The 20,033-nt window shown below is 46.5% G+C and overlaps 1 protein-coding gene across 4 annotated transcripts in view; it reads left to right on the top strand.

The window, feature by feature from the left end:
- Window positions 1–264: 264 nt before the first annotated feature.
- XPNPEP1 (X-prolyl aminopeptidase 1) overlaps window positions 265–20,033 on the top strand; it is a 44,061-nt gene continuing 24,292 nt past the window's right edge. For 2 of the 4 annotated variants that reach the window (XM_039481976.1, XM_039481974.1), the window contains exons 1-9: window positions 265–335; window positions 3,630–3,729; window positions 7,650–7,774; window positions 13,123–13,186; window positions 14,901–15,005; window positions 15,552–15,644; window positions 16,076–16,219; window positions 16,697–16,792; window positions 19,205–19,286. In XM_039481976.1, coding sequence (XP_039337910.1) covers window positions 7,658–7,774; window positions 13,123–13,186; window positions 14,901–15,005; window positions 15,552–15,644; window positions 16,076–16,219; window positions 16,697–16,792; window positions 19,205–19,286 — 701 coding nt within the window. In that variant the 5' untranslated portion in view covers window positions 265–335; window positions 3,630–3,729; window positions 7,650–7,657. The other 2 variants (XM_039481975.1, XM_039481977.1) reach the window with 2 other exon arrangements.

The raw sequence follows: 20,033 nt of genomic DNA, 5'->3' as shown, positions 1-20,033 counted from the left end.
AAAAATGTAACAGCTCCCTCCTTTTCTCCTGCTTTATTAACAGTCCCACCCTTTGAGGAGACACAATTTGCAGAGGATTTCAAAATACTGCTGCTGGAAAGAGACAGAGAGCTGCAACTATCCCAGCCCCTCTGCCTGGCTCCTGCCTGAATCTTTAATGGAGGAAATGAATGGGAGCCTGCCTGCTACTGATGTCAGCAGCTGGAAGAAGCTGCAGAGGCTCTGGTGATGTCATGGAAGACGCTAGCTCCACCCCTTGCTTCAGCCTGGGCTGCCCACGTGGCCTGGGACGTCAATTTTGCATGGCAGCCTCCAGGAAGCAGTGACAATCCCAGGTGAGGCAATTGAGGGGTGCAGAGCCCAGCGGCATCCTTTGCACGCAGGAGACAGGGCCTCTTTCGAAGCCCTTCGCCAGGTGCACAAGAGGGGGAGCTCCGTCACTAATGGGGCTGCAGGGGGGAGGGGGGAGAACCTGATGGTGCTAAACAGGGGGACAAAGAAAGATCCAGTGCAGGGAGATGTGTGCAAAAAGCCCCAGGGGTGCTGCCCTGTGGGGTGCGTTCGGCTTTTCATGTTTGCACAGCTGGCTAGATAAATCCAGCTTCTGTGTGTCGTACCCAAACCGAGCCTACTTCAGACTGCAGCATTTCAGGCTCATTTGCCCAGACACTGAGTAACAGGAAAGAGGAGCTGAAGCATGAAGTCTTTATGTATGGGATCCTGTATGGCTTAAGAAAGCAGATGCTGTGCATTGGGAAGTCTGGAATATGTCTCCGTGTATAGGGTTTGTGTGTGGGGGAGGTGTTGTAACAGGTTACTGATAACTTTGTTAGTTTCAGATCTAGCTCTTTTTTTGGGTTTAGCAACGTTCTATAGAACAGAGAAGGGATATTAGATTTTTGTCTTCTAAAAGAGATTGCTACATTTTATTAATATATAGCCCCTTTTAATACCAAAGTTATAGACATCACATGTGCATATCGGTATGAAAGCAAATGTTAGGCATAGTCGGGCAATCTGGCCCCAATAATCACACATCACTGATGCATATATTTTGTAAGCTTAGTGCTAGATATCGATTTTCTCTAAAGGGCTATAGTCAATGCAGATCCCATGTATGTCCTGCCCCGTGGAAGAGTAGAAGCCTTTCATTTAGATTATGACAAACACTATCCCGGAGGCTCAGCTATCATGGAGATGAATGTGGTGTGAATTAGTAAATAAATAAATAATAATAGTAATAATAATTAATATTTGTATTGGCATAATGCCTAGAAGCCCCAGTCATGGAGCAGGGCTGTACACAGAACAAAAAGACAGAATATCTAGGGCATGGAATAAATACACCATTTGAAGTGACAATGGTAATAGTCCCAGAATTACTATTTTTAGCCAGCGTCTGCCTTGGAATCTGAATGTCAATATTTTGTGTGCATTTCATTTTTTTCATAACACACAGATTATACCATGATTTATCAACATGGTATAATCAACCCTCTTCCATGTCCCAGCTACTCACAGCTATTCATTAACATAATATGGCTACTCAGAAAAAAAAAACATACATGGTTTTTAAACTGGTAAGAGCGGTCTGTCATTTGTTTTTAATTTCAGATGCATTGGCCTATAAAAGGTGAGTCGTGTGGTGTACATTTTCAAAATGATTTTTGAAAGTGATTTTTCAAAGTGATTTTTGGGGTGCCTAAATCTTTGGGTGCACAACTTGAAATCGGGGGGTGGGGGGGTCTGGAACAATTTTTATAGAGGGGGTGCTTGAAAGCCTGGCATTTGGTTGTTATTATTATTTCAAGTCTGGGTGGAGGGAAGTGATGCACCCCAAGTTTCAGTGCCCGTGCTTGAGATGGTTTAAAGAAGCCTGATTTTCAGAGGGTTGGTGGTCAGTACTTTCTCAATATCTGGCCCCTGTAAGGCATCCCAAAATCACATCAATTTTGAAAATTTAGACCCACCTCTAACCTATGTGCTATCCTGTAGTCACATGAGAACTTATCTTCTGCTTCTACAAACCTTTACTAATGGGCTCAACGTTAAGCCTGTGAGAAGTCATTGACTTCAATTAAATTACTTGCATGTTTAAAGTTGAGCTTCCACAAAATGTCTACAGGATCGGAGTCATAGCAACAGACCTTCCAGCTGTATCATGTGCATTTGTGCAAACAGATACTGTTACATTTTGTCTTGCACACAGAAAATACTTGATAAATCAGAGTTGCTGAATAGAAATTAAAAACAAATCTTCAATAATATTAGATTTATTACATGACCCACATATTGGGGCTAGACATGCAAGATTGCAATCCAAACATTACCTGCTTAATGTGGTAGGATAAATTATCTCTGCACAGTAGAGCCATTGGGTACTGTCTTTCATTTTATGAATGGTTTCCTGGTGCTGTCAGTTAAGCCCATTCTGTCAAGATAGGAAAAGTCTATAGATGACTTGACCAAGGATGATGATAGACTAAAATCTTTTATGACAGGAAAATACGATTTGTCCCATTTTTCTTTGTTCTTTTCATCCAAAATGAGTTATTTCCAAAATAAAGCTGTATGATATAACCTTCCATAGAAGACAAGCACCTGATCTGCCATTTTTCTGCACAGAAACTTGCTTTGATGTTTAAGCCGTCAGTGCATGTTTACACACACATTCTAAACAAGAGCAGGCTTAATAAAGCAGAAATCTACTGCTGAACATGGATTAGAGATATAGGCTTAGCATTTTGATAAAAGAGATGTGAGTCTATTTGATGATTTAAATTAGAAGAATGCACAGTGTATTGGGCACTAGGAAGTCCTGAGAGCTAGTCCTGACTGCAACTGACTCGCTGGCTGGCCCTACTGATGTTACTGCAACTCTGCCTCAGTTTCTCCACTGCAAAATGGGGAAGGGAACACTAATCTACCTCATGGCCTTGCTGTGAAGCTTAATGTCTATACAATGCTTTGAATGTGTAAAGCTATATATGAATGCAGAGGATTAAATTATTATAGCTTGATGACTGAATACATTATCTGTGGGGTCACTGACATTACATGCTGCACCAGCAGTATACAGTGTATCCATCAACAGATTAACACAAGAGAAGTATAAGAGAGATAGCTAGCACAGGGTATGTCATACTTTTCATAGGGTCGAGACCATCTTAATAGAGCTCATGTCTCACGGATGTGAACTTCCTTCCTTCCTCACAATCACATAACATCTAAGTAATAACTGCAGCAGTTACTTACATGGGAAAGGAGTATGAAAAAAGTGTTGAAGCTGAGACTGAAATTCAGTGGGTGTTAGGTGTCTTTGTTTCACTAAACTCCTTTGAAAATCCCAGTCTTAATGTATTTTTAGCTGTTTTTCTTGCAGTATAATAGAAGATGGATCTAAAGAGGATGCATCTTCTCAGCTTCCATCTGTCCATGGACCACCATCAAGTGCTAAGCAGACCACCAGTGTGCATGAACCACAGTCTGAGCATCTCTGGTCTAGAATCTTAGGTGGAAGTTTCCTGTACTGTAACATTCGTGCTTTCAAAGCTGTGCATTGTGGGATAAGAAAGTTTATTGTGGCCAAAGTCTGGTAGACCATTAATATTTGCCCTTTGCTTTCTCAGGCACAGCTGAGCTTGTTACGGGAGAGCAAAGGGCCAGCTGGTATTTGTTCCATCAAAGGCTAGAGGAATCAGGACTGGAGGGGAAAGCTACAGAGAGCAGGTAATGTGGCTATGGTTATTTGACGGCTTTGAAACGTCAAGGTGTAGAGGATTTGGTTGCATCTTTCACTAGTGGGACAATTACTTTAATTTCAGTGCCTCTTGGTTTTAATCACTGAGTGAGTAAATAATTACAGAGAAGTGATTTTAACTTAACACATGATTATATTTACTGCTGAGGGGAAAGGTCAGCTATGCTCTTAAAAATACAGAGTGACCAGGTTAAATGACCCTCCAAGGAAACAATGAAAAGAATTCTACTGGAAACCTTGGGGATACTTTAACATGGTTACTTAGAAAGCAGGAGTTACTGATGGCATCCTTCATATGGGTTTCACTGCTAATAGAGCTGAGTTTCTAATATTGCCCTGCAGACTTTTTATTAGGGTTGTGCTTGGGGACAGTCTTTCCTGCCTTCTTCAGAATCTTTTGCTTGTCACTTGCAGGATTCATTAGCAGTTAATCAAACCCTCGTTCTTTGCTTCTGTAATCAGTGTATCACATCAGTTTCTATTTCAGGCTTGTGGGGACAAAGCACATGCCTAGAAAGGGAACTGTGTCTTTAAGAGTTAAGGGAAGGGTTTCCTTTCTTTTTCTAACCGACCATCAGATTGTTTCTGTCTTCTTGTGGGCATCTATCATCAGTGAAGGGAAACGATCAGCTCATTACATGGGACAGAAAAGAGTGATCAGAATAAGACACTGTACACCATCGTGTACAAACAGTATATAGCCTTGGAAGCTTGCTGTGGAAATAGCTAGAGGGTGAAATCCTGGCCCCATTGACAGTCAATAGGATTTTTGCCATTGGCTTTGTTGGGGCCAGGATTTCACCCAGGGTATGTATTAGCATTTGGGATTTGTTTTCTCTTTTTTCCTTCCAAAATATATTTGTAGAATAAAAATACTGTGCCCTGCTGCAGACAGGCAGAAGAACAGCTCATAAGCACCACGTGTGGCTTGTTCCCATTGGTTAGGAGAGGAAGGATGATCATGTGATTAAGGTGTTGGAGTGTGCTCAGAAGATCGTGGGTCAAGTCCTGACTCAGCCACAGACTTCCTGTGTGACCTTTGGCAAATCGCTTAATCTCAGTTCTCTCTGTAAAATGGAGACCCTACTATTTCATTTCTCTCACCCTTTTTTCCCCTGTCTTTCTATGTAGCTTGTAAGCTCTTCAGAGCAGGAACTGTCCCCTCTTATGTGTTTGTGCAGTGACAAGCCTGGGGCCCTGAACTCAGCTGGGGTTTCTAAATGCTACTGCAGTAGAAATTGTACATTAAAATAATAAGTGTTTGGGACTTTTAAAAATAGATTGGGGAGACAAAAATGTGACTAACTAAGACCCATCTCTCGTGTGCCATTATTTTCAAGCAGGGTTTCACTGCATGACACTACCTGCACTGGCCCTAGGGAGATGCAATGTATGAACTAACTGAAGTTAGAGACAGAAATGACTTATGCAGAATTCTATGGCTGTGTCCGTTTCATAGCTCACATCTACACTACCCACTTACTTCGGTATAACTACGTCGCTCAGTGAAAAATCCACATCCCAAAGCCATGTAGTTATACCAACCTTAACCCCCCTGCCCCGTGTAGACAGAGTTATGTCGTTGGGAGAGCTTCTTCCACTAGGGTTGCCGTTGTCTGGTTTTCGACACGAACACCCGGTCGAAAAGGTACCCTAGCGGCTCTGGTCAGTGCTGCTGATTAGCCCGTTAAAATTCTGGTTGGCAGTGCAGCTGGGATGGTAGGGGAGTCCCTACCTGGCTCCGTGCAGCTCCTGGGAAGCAGTAACATATCCCTTCGGTTCGGGGACGGTCATGGGGGTTCAGCGCGCTGCCCCTGCCCGAGCGCTGGCTCTGCAGCTCCCATTGGTTGGGAACCATGGCCAATGGGAATTGAGGAGGTGGTGCCTGTGGGCGGGGGCAGCATGCAGAGCCACCTGGCCGCCCCTGAGCCAGAGGGACATATCGCTGCATCCCAGGAGCCACCTGAGGTAAGTGCTGGTCTCACCCCCTCCGAACCCCCTGCCCCAGCCCTGAGGCCTCTCCTGTACCCAAACTCCCTCCCGGAGCCCACACCCCTCCCGCCACTGCGCCCCAACCTCCTACCCCAGCCCTGAGTCCCCTCCCACACCCCAAACCCCTCATCCCTGCCCCCACCCCACAGTCTGCATTCCCAGACGGAGCCCTCTCCCTCTCCCAACCCCCTGCCCCACCCCGGAGCCCCCTCCCACACCCCAAACCCCTCATCCTTGGCCCCACCCCAGAGCCCGTATCCCCAGCCGGAGCCCATTCCCCACCACACACTCCAAAACCCTCATCCCTGGCCCCACCCCAGAGCCTGCACTCCCAGCCGGAGCCCTCGCCCAACCCCCTGCCGCACCCCGGAGCCCCCTCCCACACCCCAAACTCCTCATCCTTGGTCCCACCCCAGAGCCCACACCCCCGATTATACCCCAGCCCCCTGCCCCAGCCTGGTGAAAATGAGCGAGTGAGTGAGAGTGCGGGAGAGCGAGCAACGGGGGGTGGGGTGGAGTGAGCGGGGAGCGAGGCCTTGAGGCAGAGGTGGGGCAGGGCAAGGGTGTTTAGTTTTCTGTGATTAGAAAGTTGGCGACCCTACCTCCTGCCCACATAACTACCGCCTCTCGCGGAGGTGGACTTATTAAGCTGACGGGAGAGCTCTTCACCAGAAGCGCTACAGCGGCACCGATGCACGTCTGTAGTGTAGACCTGCCCACAGATTTCAAGGCCAGAAAGGACCCTTATGATCATCTGGTCTCACCTTTTGCCTAACACAGGCCAGAGAACCTCACCCACTAATTTCTGCCTCAAGCCTGTAACTTCTGCCTGAGCTGTGTTTATTTTTGCTAACACAATAAAACGGGGGGATTCACTGCATGACAAACGCTCATGACGAGTTGGCAATGGGGTCGTCTGTGCCAGAAAGGATGGGTGCCCCGGTATAAAAAGTCCTGAGCTATTAGTTTTTTGGATGATAAATCTTTTTAAAATGTCCTTTACTAGGGCAGCACGAACTAGAATGTGAGGGTAAATAACGCACCAGCGCGAGTGCCTTGGTGGATAACCTTTTTATATTTAATGGTCTGTACCCTCATCTACTTTCTGGCTGGGACTGTCAAGATATTGTCTCCATCCCACCTCCCCCTTTGCCCCTCTCTTGTCCTGCTATCCCCATTTGAGACCCTGTATAGCAGCCACTATGCTCTGGTTAAGGAAAGACTAGACAGGATTTCCTTCACGGTCCAATGCCATACAAGCAGTGACTATCACCACTGCGCTGCAACTCAAGCCAGAAAACTGCACCCTTAAGTGATTCATATGGGTGCAGCAAATGGACAGAGCAACTCAGGGCAGTCAGTGCTCCTGCAGAATATAAACTACAATGTCTGTGCACAGCAGGGTGAGGTAAGAACTAAGGGCTCATTCCTGCATATGGAACAAGCCATGGCTGCATGCAGACACCACGACCCACGATGGGAATTGAACCTGGAAACTTTGACATCAGAACTGCCGAACTCTACCACCAGAGCTAAAGGAGAAGGTATACAGAGGCTGGTGCCAGCTCCTAGGAGTGCAGCTTATACATGCTAGGCTAGTGTATCACACAATTACACACGAGTAACTTAGTGATGTGAGAAAACATTTGCACAAGTGTTTTCAAGATCTGACCCTAAAGGATTAAGCCTCATCTCTCAGCCTTAACATTGGCCAAAGAACCAAAATGGGAGACAACAAGGAAAACAAGAAGCTGGAAACCGGAATTATGGGGCCTGATCCTTGCCCTGTTGACACCAAAGTTTTGCCACTGAGTTCAATGGGAAATGGATCCGGCCCTTACAATCCACAGGGGCTGGTGCAGAAGTACTAAGACAGTGTGCTTAATTTGTATTACAGGTAGGAATATGAGTCCCAAGATTACTACAGAGCTGCTCAGGCAGCTGCGACAGGTGATGAAGAGCTCCAGGTACGTCGCAGAGCCCATCCAAGCCTATATCGTGCCATCCGGAGATGCACACCAGGTAGAGATTTCAGTATTAAGGATGTTTCCTTCTAGAGGAAAACTAAAAGTCCGTAGATGGCCACGGTTACTTTTTGGTTGGCTTGTTTCAATAATTCCAATATAAAAGCTTTGGTGAGCCGGGGAATGATGCAAAGGGGAGCTGTAGATGGAGTTTCTAGAGTCTTTTTTCTGATGGTCAGTGTTTATTTTTCTGTAGGAAGTCAACTTTGCTGGGTCTGCTTTCTCCAGGGAAGCCCATGGCCTACAGAGGGGAGCGTACCAAAGAAATGGCTGCTCCCATCCTGGCCCTTGTAGTATGTTTTCTAGAGCTAGAAGCCCTAACCTGCAGCTCTCACATGGAGGGGCTTCTGGGGCAGTAGAGGCTGCAGAGGCCCAGGTCCCCTCCCATCTGCAGACCTGGGGTCCCTGTGTGCCCAGAGTTACTCCTCTCTGCGTCAGCCAGAGACGGTGACCGTGGGGCCCGCTGCTTGGGTGTTTAATTGTCATGGTTGTGGGGATACTTGGCTCTCTCCAGAATATTAAGATTGTCTTGATCTGCTGTAGTTGTTTAGCCCAGGGCAACTTTAAAATGTTGAACCCCCTCTTGCCTGTATAAATGTGTACATGCGGTGTCCTCAGTCTTCATCCAAGCTCTGTTTAGAGAACATCAGAGTTCCTTGGGGGCGGAGGGGATCTTCTTCCCTCAGCCATTTTCAGAGGTAGACCTCTCTCACCTTCCCACACCTGGGGTTAGAATTTACCCCTGTGCAAAGTGGGTGTGAAATGCTGCCGCATCAGTGTTTCACACCCTTTTTGCACAGGCGCACGTGATGACACAAGGTGCAAGGCAGTGGTGAACATGGCTGTGCCCCGGGAATACGTGTGTCATACGTTTCCCTTTAAATAGATCAGCTCCTCAGTTCTGTGCAATGGGTGAGGGGCTCCCCTGCAGCTGCTACAGTTCTCGCCTTTTGTGCCTGAAGCTACCTCTCTCTCTGTAACTCCAGTTACATTTTGCTACTCTGGAACTGTGGTCACGTGAGTTAAGGAATGTGACCTGCAGGATTCCTGATTTTTTTTTTCTTCTCTTTTGGTCTTTGCTACAGTGAATGCAGTAATGCAAACAACCCTGCATCCCTGCTTCCTGCTGGGCAAGTTCATCAGGTTTCTACACAGAACTAAACAGTCTGAATGGAATTGATTAATGAAAACAGCTAATTATACAGCTTCATGACTCGCATGTGTCATGGTGGGTTGCCTCTGCAAGGTCTTGTCTGCAGTGGGGAATTGCCTCAATTTCAGCCATTGGTGAGCTTCACCAGTACAAACCCGCAGTGCAGACCAGGTAAACCACCCGAAGCTGCAGTTTCCAACAGCCTGAGTCAAGCAGGGGTTCACAGCATCCATGCAAATACTAGCTTTGCTTTTCTACATTCGGGACTCGCACTTGCGCAGCACCACCAGCGACTGAAATAGAAGCAAATCAGTAATGCGGACAAGGCCTGAGACGGGGGGATTTTATTCCATTTCTTGGTTGCTCAAAGTACCTGCATTTTGCTGACATTTTAGGGCCCTGATGCTGTGACATGCTGAGTGCCCTACCTCTCCTGGGCTGTGGTGTGAATTGAGGGCTCTCAGTAGGTTGCAGCAACTTGTCTATGTAAGCTCTAAGATCCCTGCAGTGCTTTTAATGTCAGGTTCCGTACTAAGGCTAAAATATTTTTTTCCCCACTGTATTATAGACCTAATCAGATCCCCTAGCTCTCCAGGTTTACTTGTCCTTTCAGTTCCATAGACATAAAAGCACAGAAGCATATAAACAGAGGGCTGGAAGGAACCTCAAGAGGTCATCTAGTCCATCCACCTGCACTGGTCCCCCTAGACCACCTCTGACACGTGTTTGTCTAACCTGTTCTTAAAATCTTCCAACTCCAGGGATCCCACAACCTCCCTAGGTACCTGTTCCAGCGCTTAACTATTCTTACAGTTAGGAAGGATTTTTCTAATATTGAACCTAAATCTCCTTTGCAGCAAACTAAACTGATTATTTCTTGTCCTGCCTGCTGTGGACTTGGTGAACAACTGATCACCGTCCTCTTTATAAGAATCTTCTACGTATTTGAAGACTGTTATCCGATCTCCCTTCAGCTTTCTCTTCTCTAGACTAAACTTGCCCAGCTCTTTCAGTTCTTTCCTTTTAAGTCATGTTTTCCAAACCTGTTTTAACATTTATTGCTCTTTTGGACTGTCTCCAGTTTGCTCACCTCTTTCTTAAAGTGTGGTGCCCAAAACTGGACACAGTACTCCAGCCGAGGCCTCACCAGAGCCGAATAGAGCACAGTTACCTCCTGTGTTTTACATACGATACTCCTGTTAATACATCCCAGAATGAGATTTGCCTGTTTCACAAAAGCATCACATTGCAGAGCTCTTAAACAGAACCATCTTTTCCTAGAATCTCGGAATCCAATTTATATCCTTTCCAGAGACTGCCAATACCCTGGATTGATGTCTGCTTTAGCCGGTGCTGAATACTGGCTGCACTACGTACATTGATTTCCTACAGTGTATTATACACTGAGCCTGACTTGTATCTCTAAACCAGTGGTAGGAGGTCAGTGGGAATGGAAGGGCCTCTTGTGAACAAGGTAGTGCAGTGAGGTGTGATCGCTTCAGACGGGTCTCTCACAGCTAGTAAATATCTGCCCAGCTCATACCCTCACATTTGGATTGGCTGGATCACCACTCTCTGCTCCAGACTGGAACAGCATGAGGTGTGGTTGTCTAGGACTGATGAATGGGCAGAATTGTGGAGCAATGGAGGAGAGGAATTTTACACAGCATCCACCTGACCTGTTCCAGCTCTGACCAGTGCAGGTATTATTACTGCTGGGGCTCTTGATGCACCTGCCAAGTCAGTGGCAGGGTTTGTTTGAAATGCTCAGAGGATCAAGGTCACCCCTGTAAAATCAATGGGCTACCTACCTAATTGCTGCTGTACGTTACGGCTGGAATGTACCTGCAGTGCTGCCGAATGCACTCAACACAATAGATTTGAGTGTTTAAGGGCCCGACCTTGCAAACGTTTACTCAGATGAGTAACACCATTAACGTCAAAGAAGTTAAGCAAAGAAGGCTCACGTGACGGAGGGCTTGCAGGATGGGGCCCTAAAATTCCACAGGTTTGGACCGCAGCCCAGCAGGTGTGGTGGGGAGCCGCGTTAGGGTCTGAGCTGGGATGAAATCCAGTCCAGTTGCAAGAGAAGCTCCAATTAGATGGGTTGTTGTGACCGTGCAGTGGCTCACGCTCTGTGCAGCATTCATAGGTGCACAGTGCTAATTTTAGCACAGGTATGATTATCACAAAACACTGGGTAATCTTAGCACAGTAGGGATTGCTGTATGGAACAGGAGATGAACTGCTGCTCAGATACGGTGGTGATGCGGCTCTGTAAGAACCTATATAGATAGATAGCTACAAAGGACTTTTGCTTAAGTCGTCTTCCTTTCCATGCAGCTCCAAGCCACTAATTGTACTTTAAAGCCCGTCTATCCCTTTGCTTAGTTTCAACCCACCCCTCTCTCCCCCTTTAAATGTTTCCTGCATGTTTCCCTGTATGGGACACTGTCAGGGAAGATTTTTTCCTCAAATTAAGGTTCTTATTTTTTTTTAATACGGTTTTACCAAAGCTAAGACCAATAGAAATATTCCCATGAGAGGAGGAGTGTTAGAAAAATCACTGTTATTTTTTATAAAGCCATTAAATCTCCCCCTGTTAAAAAAATAAAATAAAATAATTTTTTTTTGTGTTTGTCACCCAGACATTTCAGTATTATGTTAGTGCGTAAGACCCAGAAAGTGAAATTAACAAGATAATACCTGCCCATGTAAGTGAAACAGACTGACCTCTTTCCTCAGCTGAGACAGCGGGAAGAGAAAAGTAAATAAACTATGGGTGGGATCTTCAGAAGTGTCCGTGACTTAAGAGCATTGCAAGTCAATGGGACTTATGCTCCCAAATCACGTAGGTGGTTTTGGAGCTGCTCATATGAATAGATCCAGATTTAAAAAAAATCTTTTATATTTAATAACTAATGTTTGAAACAGATTCCAAGCAGAGATTAAAGGAGCGCCAAGCAGCTCAGTGATCGCCGTCCATTCTGCTGCACGCTCTGGAAGCTAGACACAATAGAGGATCGGGCCCATGAGATTTAATTTGGCTGTGACCCTTCAGTGTTTCTGATTTGTTCATGGCTATTCGGTGCTGCAGCAGCATCAAGGAGGCAGGGAATAATCCCATGCTGATTTGCAGACTTTTGTCTTGGATCATTTGCCTGGTACTCTGTTGAACCAAGGCTTTTAAGGCTGGCCAGGATTCAGTTGATTTGCTGAATTGTGCTGATAATTAGAGGCAAGTTTAGCAATCCTGACCTCCGATCGTGGTTGAACAAGATCCCAGAACAGGGTGTGTTGGCCATTTCAAAACACAGGAACACCTTGGCTAACAATTTTTCTTCTTCCATTTTGGCAACAGATTGTGGATGTTGGGAGTTTGTGTCCCCAGCCTATTTAGTTATTTAGGGTTTTTGCTGAGACTGACAACAAAGGTGCCAATTAAGATGGTTTTATGATGTGGACACTTTGATCTTGACAGAAGTTACCCATCTCTCTTCCTTCCCCCTCCCACTTGTTTCACATAGGGCAGTAAGCACTCATCCAATGGTAACCAATAACTTCTGGTTACTTCTCACCTGGGCTGGATTTGAACAGGTAAAGTAGAAGTAAAAGACTTGGTACCTAATTACAAATCTCCTAAAGGCTTAAAAGTTTTATGGCCTAACAACCTTGACTTTCTCCTTTTTAATGGCTTTGTTGTAGAGGAAAAATTCTAAAAGGGCTTCTTGTAAACTCCAGTTGGAGGACATAAATAAATATAGTGGCATTTAAAGATTTAATGGCCCGTATACTTTAGTTTCCAAGATCAAGGAATGCTTGTGTGTTCTCTTCTTCTCACTTTGCAGCTTCAAAGGCAGGATCTGTTTGTTGCCAAATGGGAGGTTGAGTGTGAAATAAATATCAGCAAACTGCAACACTTCACTGTTTACAGAAGTTGGTGGGAGAAAAGTTCCGGAGGTTTAAAAAAACAGGCAGATATAGCTACAAAGTAATCACAGATACTTAAATGTCCCAAAGGAACAATTTTTAAACACTTGTTAGGACTTCCAGAGGAGCAGAGCCCAATCTGGTAACTTGTTTGTTTCTCTTGACAGTGTCTTTCAAGAGAAATGGAGCTTTTCAATGTACTTATCATCAGCTGCTTTTGTTGTTGCTGATGTAAATAATTAGCTGCGTCTTCTGTATTCCAGAGTGAGTACATCGCGCCCTGTGATTGCAGACGGGCATTCATCTCCGGATTTGATGGCTCTGCAGGTACATTACCAGAATCTCTTTTGTTGTCTGAACCCATATTTCCCCTGAAAAGGAGTGGTCTGATTCACAACATGTATGCTGGATGACGAAAACCTAACCAAAATGTTTGGACTGTTCCCTTCCCACATCAGCATCTGCAAAATTACATGTTGGCTGCCAGCTGAAAATTATGTAAGACTGATGCAGTAATGGGCTTTCACAAAAGATTGACCCCTGAACAAGCCTCCCATAAAGCAAAATCCTGTTAACTGTTTAATGCAGTGCTCTCAGCCTGCTTTTATGTTGTCTAACGTGCGGCCACTATGAACAGATTGCACGTTGCCCAACAGAGCTGGGATTAATGGTAAACAATGTTTGTCAGCCACTTTCAATCATTTTAGAATGAAGCTAGTGCCAAAAAATACTGAACTGTGAAGCTGAGTTTATGGAAAAGTTTGCTTATCTCACAGAGGCACGGGATGTTCTTTTGGCTGAAGCATAGGACTGGAAGTTGGGAAGGCAGACTTCTATCCCAGGCTCTGCAGTGTACTTGCTGTGAAATTGCGGACGAGTCACTCAGCCTTCCTATGCCTCCCATCTCCCAGCTGGAAATCGGGGTTAATAACAAATACTGACTTCCACACAGGATGCTGTGAGGCTTTGTGGGTCAACTTCCGTAAAGTGCTTTGAGAGCCTCCTGTGGCAAACACTCTATACAGAAATGCAGAGCAGCGATGTTCTAGAACACGAGTCCGGCATCCCAGCCTTCCTTTCTTCAGCCTGGCGCCTCACCCTGCGGTCAGAAGGGTGGTGGTTCCACCGTCAGACCGTGGCAGGATTTGCCCAGGCTTGGGCTCAAGCAGTGTTTGCTGAATGAAAACTCCGTTTTTAAATGGGTTCTGGCTCCAACAGCGTCAGCGTGTGTTTGGCCGGGGGAGATGAGGCTGAACCGGAGTTTGCAAGCTGTGCTGCAGTAAGATAGACCTCAGTCATTGTAAGAGAGAAAATAGGTCATGTGGTATGATGCTGGATTGGGGCTCAGGAGATCTGGGTTCAATTCTTGGCTCTGCCACAGACACCCTGGGTGGCCTTGAGCAAATCACTAGATCCCTTTAGCCTTGAGTCAGCAAGTTAGGTTAGCACATGCCTAACTTAACCATGTGAGTAGTCCCATTGATGTGTGTTCCCATTGCTTATGCACCTGGCTGAACCAGGGCCGGCGTGCCTCAGTTTCCCACTGTAAAATGGGGATAATAATGCTTCCCTTCTCTCACTCGGTCTTTTTTGTTTAGACTGTAAACTCTTTGGGGCAGGGACTGACTCTCTGTTGTGCAGTTCCCGGTGCAATGGGGCCCTGGTGTCAGTTGGGGCTTCTGGCTGTTTCTCTAGTAATGAGAAGCTAATGAGTAGCTCCTCCATGCTGACTGTCTGAGCTGTGTTTAAACTGAGTTAGTCTAAGGAGATTTAAAAGCAAGTTCAGCAAACCCAGTTCCTGGTCTAGAATGGCCTGGCCAGAATTTGCCTCTTAGTTGTGGGGAACAATTAGCATCTCCATTAATACCCAAGTGATGTTAGAACTGTGACCTGAGCTTTCATACGGACTGTCGGCATCTGTGTACATTTCAACCAAACCTCGTGCAGTCCATGTAACTGTGATGCATCCGATACCTCTGTATCTGCCCCTCTGTGTTCCGATGAACCACAAACTGACTTCTCCCTTTTGCTTCCTGGCCAGGTACTGCCATTATAACCGAGCAAAAAGCAGCCATGTGGACGGACGGACGCTACTTCCTGCAGGCAGCACAGCAAATGGATAGCAACTGGACGCTCATGAAGATGGGTGGGTGGCCGTCCAAAATATTGCTCCACTAATATACAGAGAACTAAATAGCAGGGTATGGGGATGCTCTATGCACTCAGGTTAGTTGATTGCCAGGGCATGTGAATGAACTAAGATCAGGATAGGGGCAAAGAGTTCTGTGTCACCTTATAGACTAACAAACGTATTGGAGCATGAGCTTTCATGGGTGAATACCCACTTCGTCGGATGCATGTATTCAACACGAAAGCTCATGCTCCAATACGTTTGTTAGTCTATAAGATGCCACAGGATTCTTTGCTGCTTTTTCAGATCCAGACTAACATGGCTACCCCCCTGATATTTAAGATCAGGATAGTGCCTTTCAAAAGGAAAATCAAAAAGGAATAGGAGGATCGGCATCTGCACAAGAGGCTGCTGCTTTAAGATATGTCAGGGCACTTGCATTTATTTGAGTTTGACTTATATGTTAGCTGGTGCTGTAATTTAAGGGTCTGTGTGAAACCTCTTCTGCATGGTTTTTTCTTTGCTCTTGGAACTACGTTTTTCCCCCTTTTCCACATCCAGGTCTGAAGGATACGCCGACTCAGGAGGACTGGCTAGTGAGTGTGCTCCCAGAGGGCTCGAAAGTTGGAGTGGACCCTTTCATTATTCCAGCTGGTTAGTTTATTTTATGCTTCCCAGGTTGGGCGATGAGATTCTGCCTACCCAAATTCCCCGCGCTGTTTCAAATGGGCAGAGGAGCTGCCTTCGCTTTCCATGTTACAGCCTACTACTGCTGCACAGCTAAGAGAGTTCTTCTTTAGCTCAAGCATTAGAGGCCTGTGCTTTTGGTGCTGTAGATCTCTGGTTCATTTCCCACTGGTGACTGTGATACCTCTGTCGGTATGTCACTATGGCTTGTTACATCTGGATGTTGCTGCTGCTGCTGCTTCTTCTCCTCCTCCTCCTCCTTCCCATCTTTGAGACCAAGTGGAAGGGGCAGGGGTGGAGAAGAAAGCTTAGACTTTTCCAGCATCCCCTAGCACAGAGGGAATTCCTGTGTTTCTGACATTTGTGGCCAGTGCTCTTAGCTCTCTCCCCTTTGGCAGATCAGTGGAAGAGGATGTCTAAAGCACTGAAAAGTGCCGGCCATGTTCTCGTGCCGGTCAAAGAGAACCTGATCGATGCAATCTGGATGGATCGCCCGCAGCGACCCTGCAAACCTCTGATGACCCTGGACCTGAGTTACACAGGTTAGTGGGATCCGGCCCTGAATTGAGTGGATTCATTTTCACTCCTCTCTTCTCTCTTCCTTTCCCTTTATAAAGTGGCAGGAGAAATAACTGCAGCCCAACATGATGTGCTGTTTGATTAAATTAAGGATCCTAATTAGACTCTGTTTATTCTCTTCAATGATCTTTTTGTTTTGGAAACCAGACATAAGCATTGATTGTGCCTAGATACTGCAGCGATGGGTTTATAATAAATACACAGATGTATGTTTCTGGAAAAAGGAGGAAAAGCTTGAAGCTGGTGGTGTATGTCATAAAGGAGCAGTAAGGAAGACAAGCCAGAAATTGCGTGTTTGGCTTCTAGGAAATTCTAGTCTCATCGCATTAGGGCTTCATGGCTTTATGTCCCTGCTGTTAGTCAATAAATTAGGTGGTGATAACATTTGCAGCTAAAGAACCAAACCCATCCACAGTCAGCAAATGTATTGTATTTCACAGGGATAGGCTGGAAAGAGAAGATTGCAGCTCTGCGTGCGAAAATGGTTGAGAGAAAAGTCCTTTGGCTTGTGCTTACAGCCCTGGATGAAGTATCTTGTAAGTATCCTGGCTGGGTGGGTTATCGGATCTGCCTGTCAGTATGACGGAACGTTCTCTCACGGCTGGGAAATGGGAAATCTACCCAGTGCCAAGAGGCACGTGGTACACCAGAGGGGTTTGTTATAAGTCGATTAACCTGGGACAGAGTCAGGGGCAGTCTCCATTCTTTGCTATGAGCCAGATTTTGCTCTCATTTACACCTGTGTAAATCCAGAGCACTAGAGCAGATTTAGGCTCAGTGTATACAACAAATCACCACACTTGAGAAAGAGGCAAAGAGAAGGCAAAGGAAGGGGATGTATAAAACCGAGGCAGCTTGAGGAAAGAACCGACAGACAAAATGTTCTAGCAAAAAATACCCTTACAGCCTCCCACCCCCACTGGGAAGCTGGAGGCTGTTTTAAGCTGTGAAGCCTTCCCATCACTGAAGCAGTACTGTGTGTGGCTCTGGGTACACAGATAGACACGCCACCATTTCAGATGCAACATTTGTGATTTCTGAGCATGTGTGTGTATGTGCTTGTGATTTCCGCAAGCCTAGTTCTAGTTTTCATACTTATTAAAAGGAGTCCCCCGATCTCCTTTCCCCTACAGTCTGCAAACTCCCGTAGCAACACGAGACTGCAATGGACTTCATCCTAGTCCCCACCCGTTCCCCTTTGCACTGGACTGGCAGCCAAGGGAGCTTAAACAACCCACAGAAGAGTCTCCAAGTAGCAAAACCAATGTAGCCAGCTCTAAGCCTGTGATTCTGGCCTCCCGCCCCAGCATAGTAGGCATTCCCAGGGTGGGTGGAGGTCAGGCCATGGAATGGCCCCAGGGCACTGTTGCTCTGGCTCAAGGTAGATATGATCTGGGTTGCTCTAAACCTTAGAGTAGGTCCAGGTGACCCATTGTTGACCGCACCAGAGGCCTGTGTGCACTAGCACTCCTGCTGCTGCACCAGTGGGGCTGCGCCTGTGTAGGAGATGTCCCAGGAAATCTGAGTGCAGGCCAGGCTTGGGGGTATGATTAGCATATGCTGTAGAATCTGCATCACCTGCTCCAGAGCGTAAATGATCTTGACAAATTCCCAGCTTCAGTTTGGAAATCAGTAACTTGGCACCAGCAACGTGGCATAGTCAGGGTCCTCGGTATTCGCTCCTACAATCGTGAAACGAAGCACAGAGCTTCCTGTTTCAGGAAATCAATGCATCCAATAGCAGCAAAGGGGACTCTTCTCTGGCGAGACCTGCGTTAGCAGAGATGGCTGCCCTCTGCCCTTATCTGTACAGACCCCACGGCGTGCGCGCCACTTTACAGACAAGTAAAACAGTGCTTGATCCCTGCTCCCAGGTGGTTACAGTCTAAGTACACCTACCAGTGCAAGGGGTGATCCATGAACAAAGGGGTGAGGACAGTGAGAGATCGTGAGAGATGTTTATTGCTAGGAGTACATCTGGTGCCCCTTTCCTTTACTATAGATGGAAAAACCCATTCATCTTATGTTTGGCCACTAGATGTTGCTCTATTAAAATCTGAAAGGGCATCTGGGGAGGAGGGTTGAAGAGGAGGACAGCACCATTCCACGGCATGGAGACCCTAATTTTGCTCAGCTGGCAGATTTCTACAGCCCCTTCCTGGAAGCCCCGTATGGGTCTTTGTAACTTGGGAGAAGCAGGGGCTTTCCCAGGAAGCATGCACATACCCACGAGTGTCCTACCTGATGTTGCATGGCCCAGTGGACCCAGCCCCAGACACTTCCACCTCCGCCGGCTGGCTCGCCGCGTCACCGGGAGCCGCGCTTTCACGCAAACGTTTCCAGGAGCGAGTCCCTGGGTTTCGGAGGGCTCAGCTTGACTCCTGAAACCCGACGCTCAGAGAGGCCGAGCGCCCGCCGCGCCGCTTGGCATCCCCCTGAGTTGTGAGCGACGTGCGCGTTTGACAAGCAAGGCTGAGCCGTCCGAAGCCGAGCAGCCACAATCAAAGGCCGTTTTGTCATGTTTTGGCCTTAACTTCTCTGTGCCTCCCTTCCCCCATGGGTCCCGTGGCTGACAGGGCTCTGTGAGAGCAAAGTACTAAAACTTGAGCACTCTCTGGAGAGTGAGGGGTGACCTGCTGTCCCGGCAGAGACGGGGAAAGTCACTTCCTTGCCATTTGGTATCTCCATTGTAGTCTAGCTACTGAGCCAGAGCCTGAAGAGATTTTTCCGGCATCATTTAGTACTCACAGTTTTGGTGCCACCTAGTGGAGAAAGCAAATTACTGCCAGTAAAGCTCTGGGGAGTTGCAACAGCTGGACTCTGGCTTCAAGCCCTTGTGTGAACCTGCTTTCGAGCCAACTGAATTTGGTTTTGTTTTTCTTCTCTAATACTGTTGAATTTAAATGATGAAACAAGACTGTGATTCTGGGCTCTCTTTTCTTTCCTAGGGCTGTTTAACCTCCGAGGCTCAGACGTTGAATACAATCCAGTATTTTTTGCTTATGCTGTCATAGGAACCAATACAATCAGGTCCTTACCTTGCCCCTTCTTTATCGTTACCAAGTGTTGCACTGACATTCCAGGCGTGTTTCCTCCGAGAGACTGGCTCTCGCGTTGTGTGTGTCCTTTTAAACTGCGTGTGCCTCGGCCATATTAATGTCCCTTCCTAGCATTTTTGTATTCCAGGATAATCTATTTATCTCCCCCTGCTCCCCTCTCATCATTGTGATGGTGGAGTCAAGAGCTTTTGCTTCTGTTCCCAGGTCTGCTACCGTGTGACAAGTCCTTTCACCTTCTCTGTGCTTCAATTTGCCCCTCTGTAAAATTGGGATCATGTTAAATGCTTTGAGATCTTTGTGCCAAAGGTCCTATAAGGAGCTGCTGATGACTTGGCATCAGCAGTGGGGCAGGTGCGGGAGAACTTTATCCATTGTGGGGTTTTCGAGGGGTTAACTTAGCTGAAGATTCCCTTCAAAACCACAAGTAACAGTTGCTGCTGTGCTCTGGGATTTGGGGGCTTTGGGTGCCAAAGATCCTTCTCTTTTTGTTCAGTGCAACAAGCTTCGGTAGGATACAAGAATCGAGGCACATGAAGGTACTAGCCAAACGCGTGTAATCTAGTGGGTAGAACACAGGCCTGGGGGTTCTGTTCTCAGCTGTGTGATGACTAAGGCTAAGATTTTGTCACGGATATTTTTAGTAAAAGTCACGGACAGGTCACGGGCAATAAAGAAAAATTCACGGAAGCCATGACCTGTCCCTGACTTTTACTAAAAA

This window comes from Mauremys reevesii, linkage group 7 (assembly GCF_016161935.1).
Source record: "Mauremys reevesii isolate NIE-2019 linkage group 7, ASM1616193v1, whole genome shotgun sequence".
NCBI classification, from domain to species: domain Eukaryota; kingdom Metazoa; phylum Chordata; order Testudines; family Geoemydidae; genus Mauremys; species Mauremys reevesii.
This window is presented reverse-complemented; position numbering and strand designations above follow the sequence as displayed.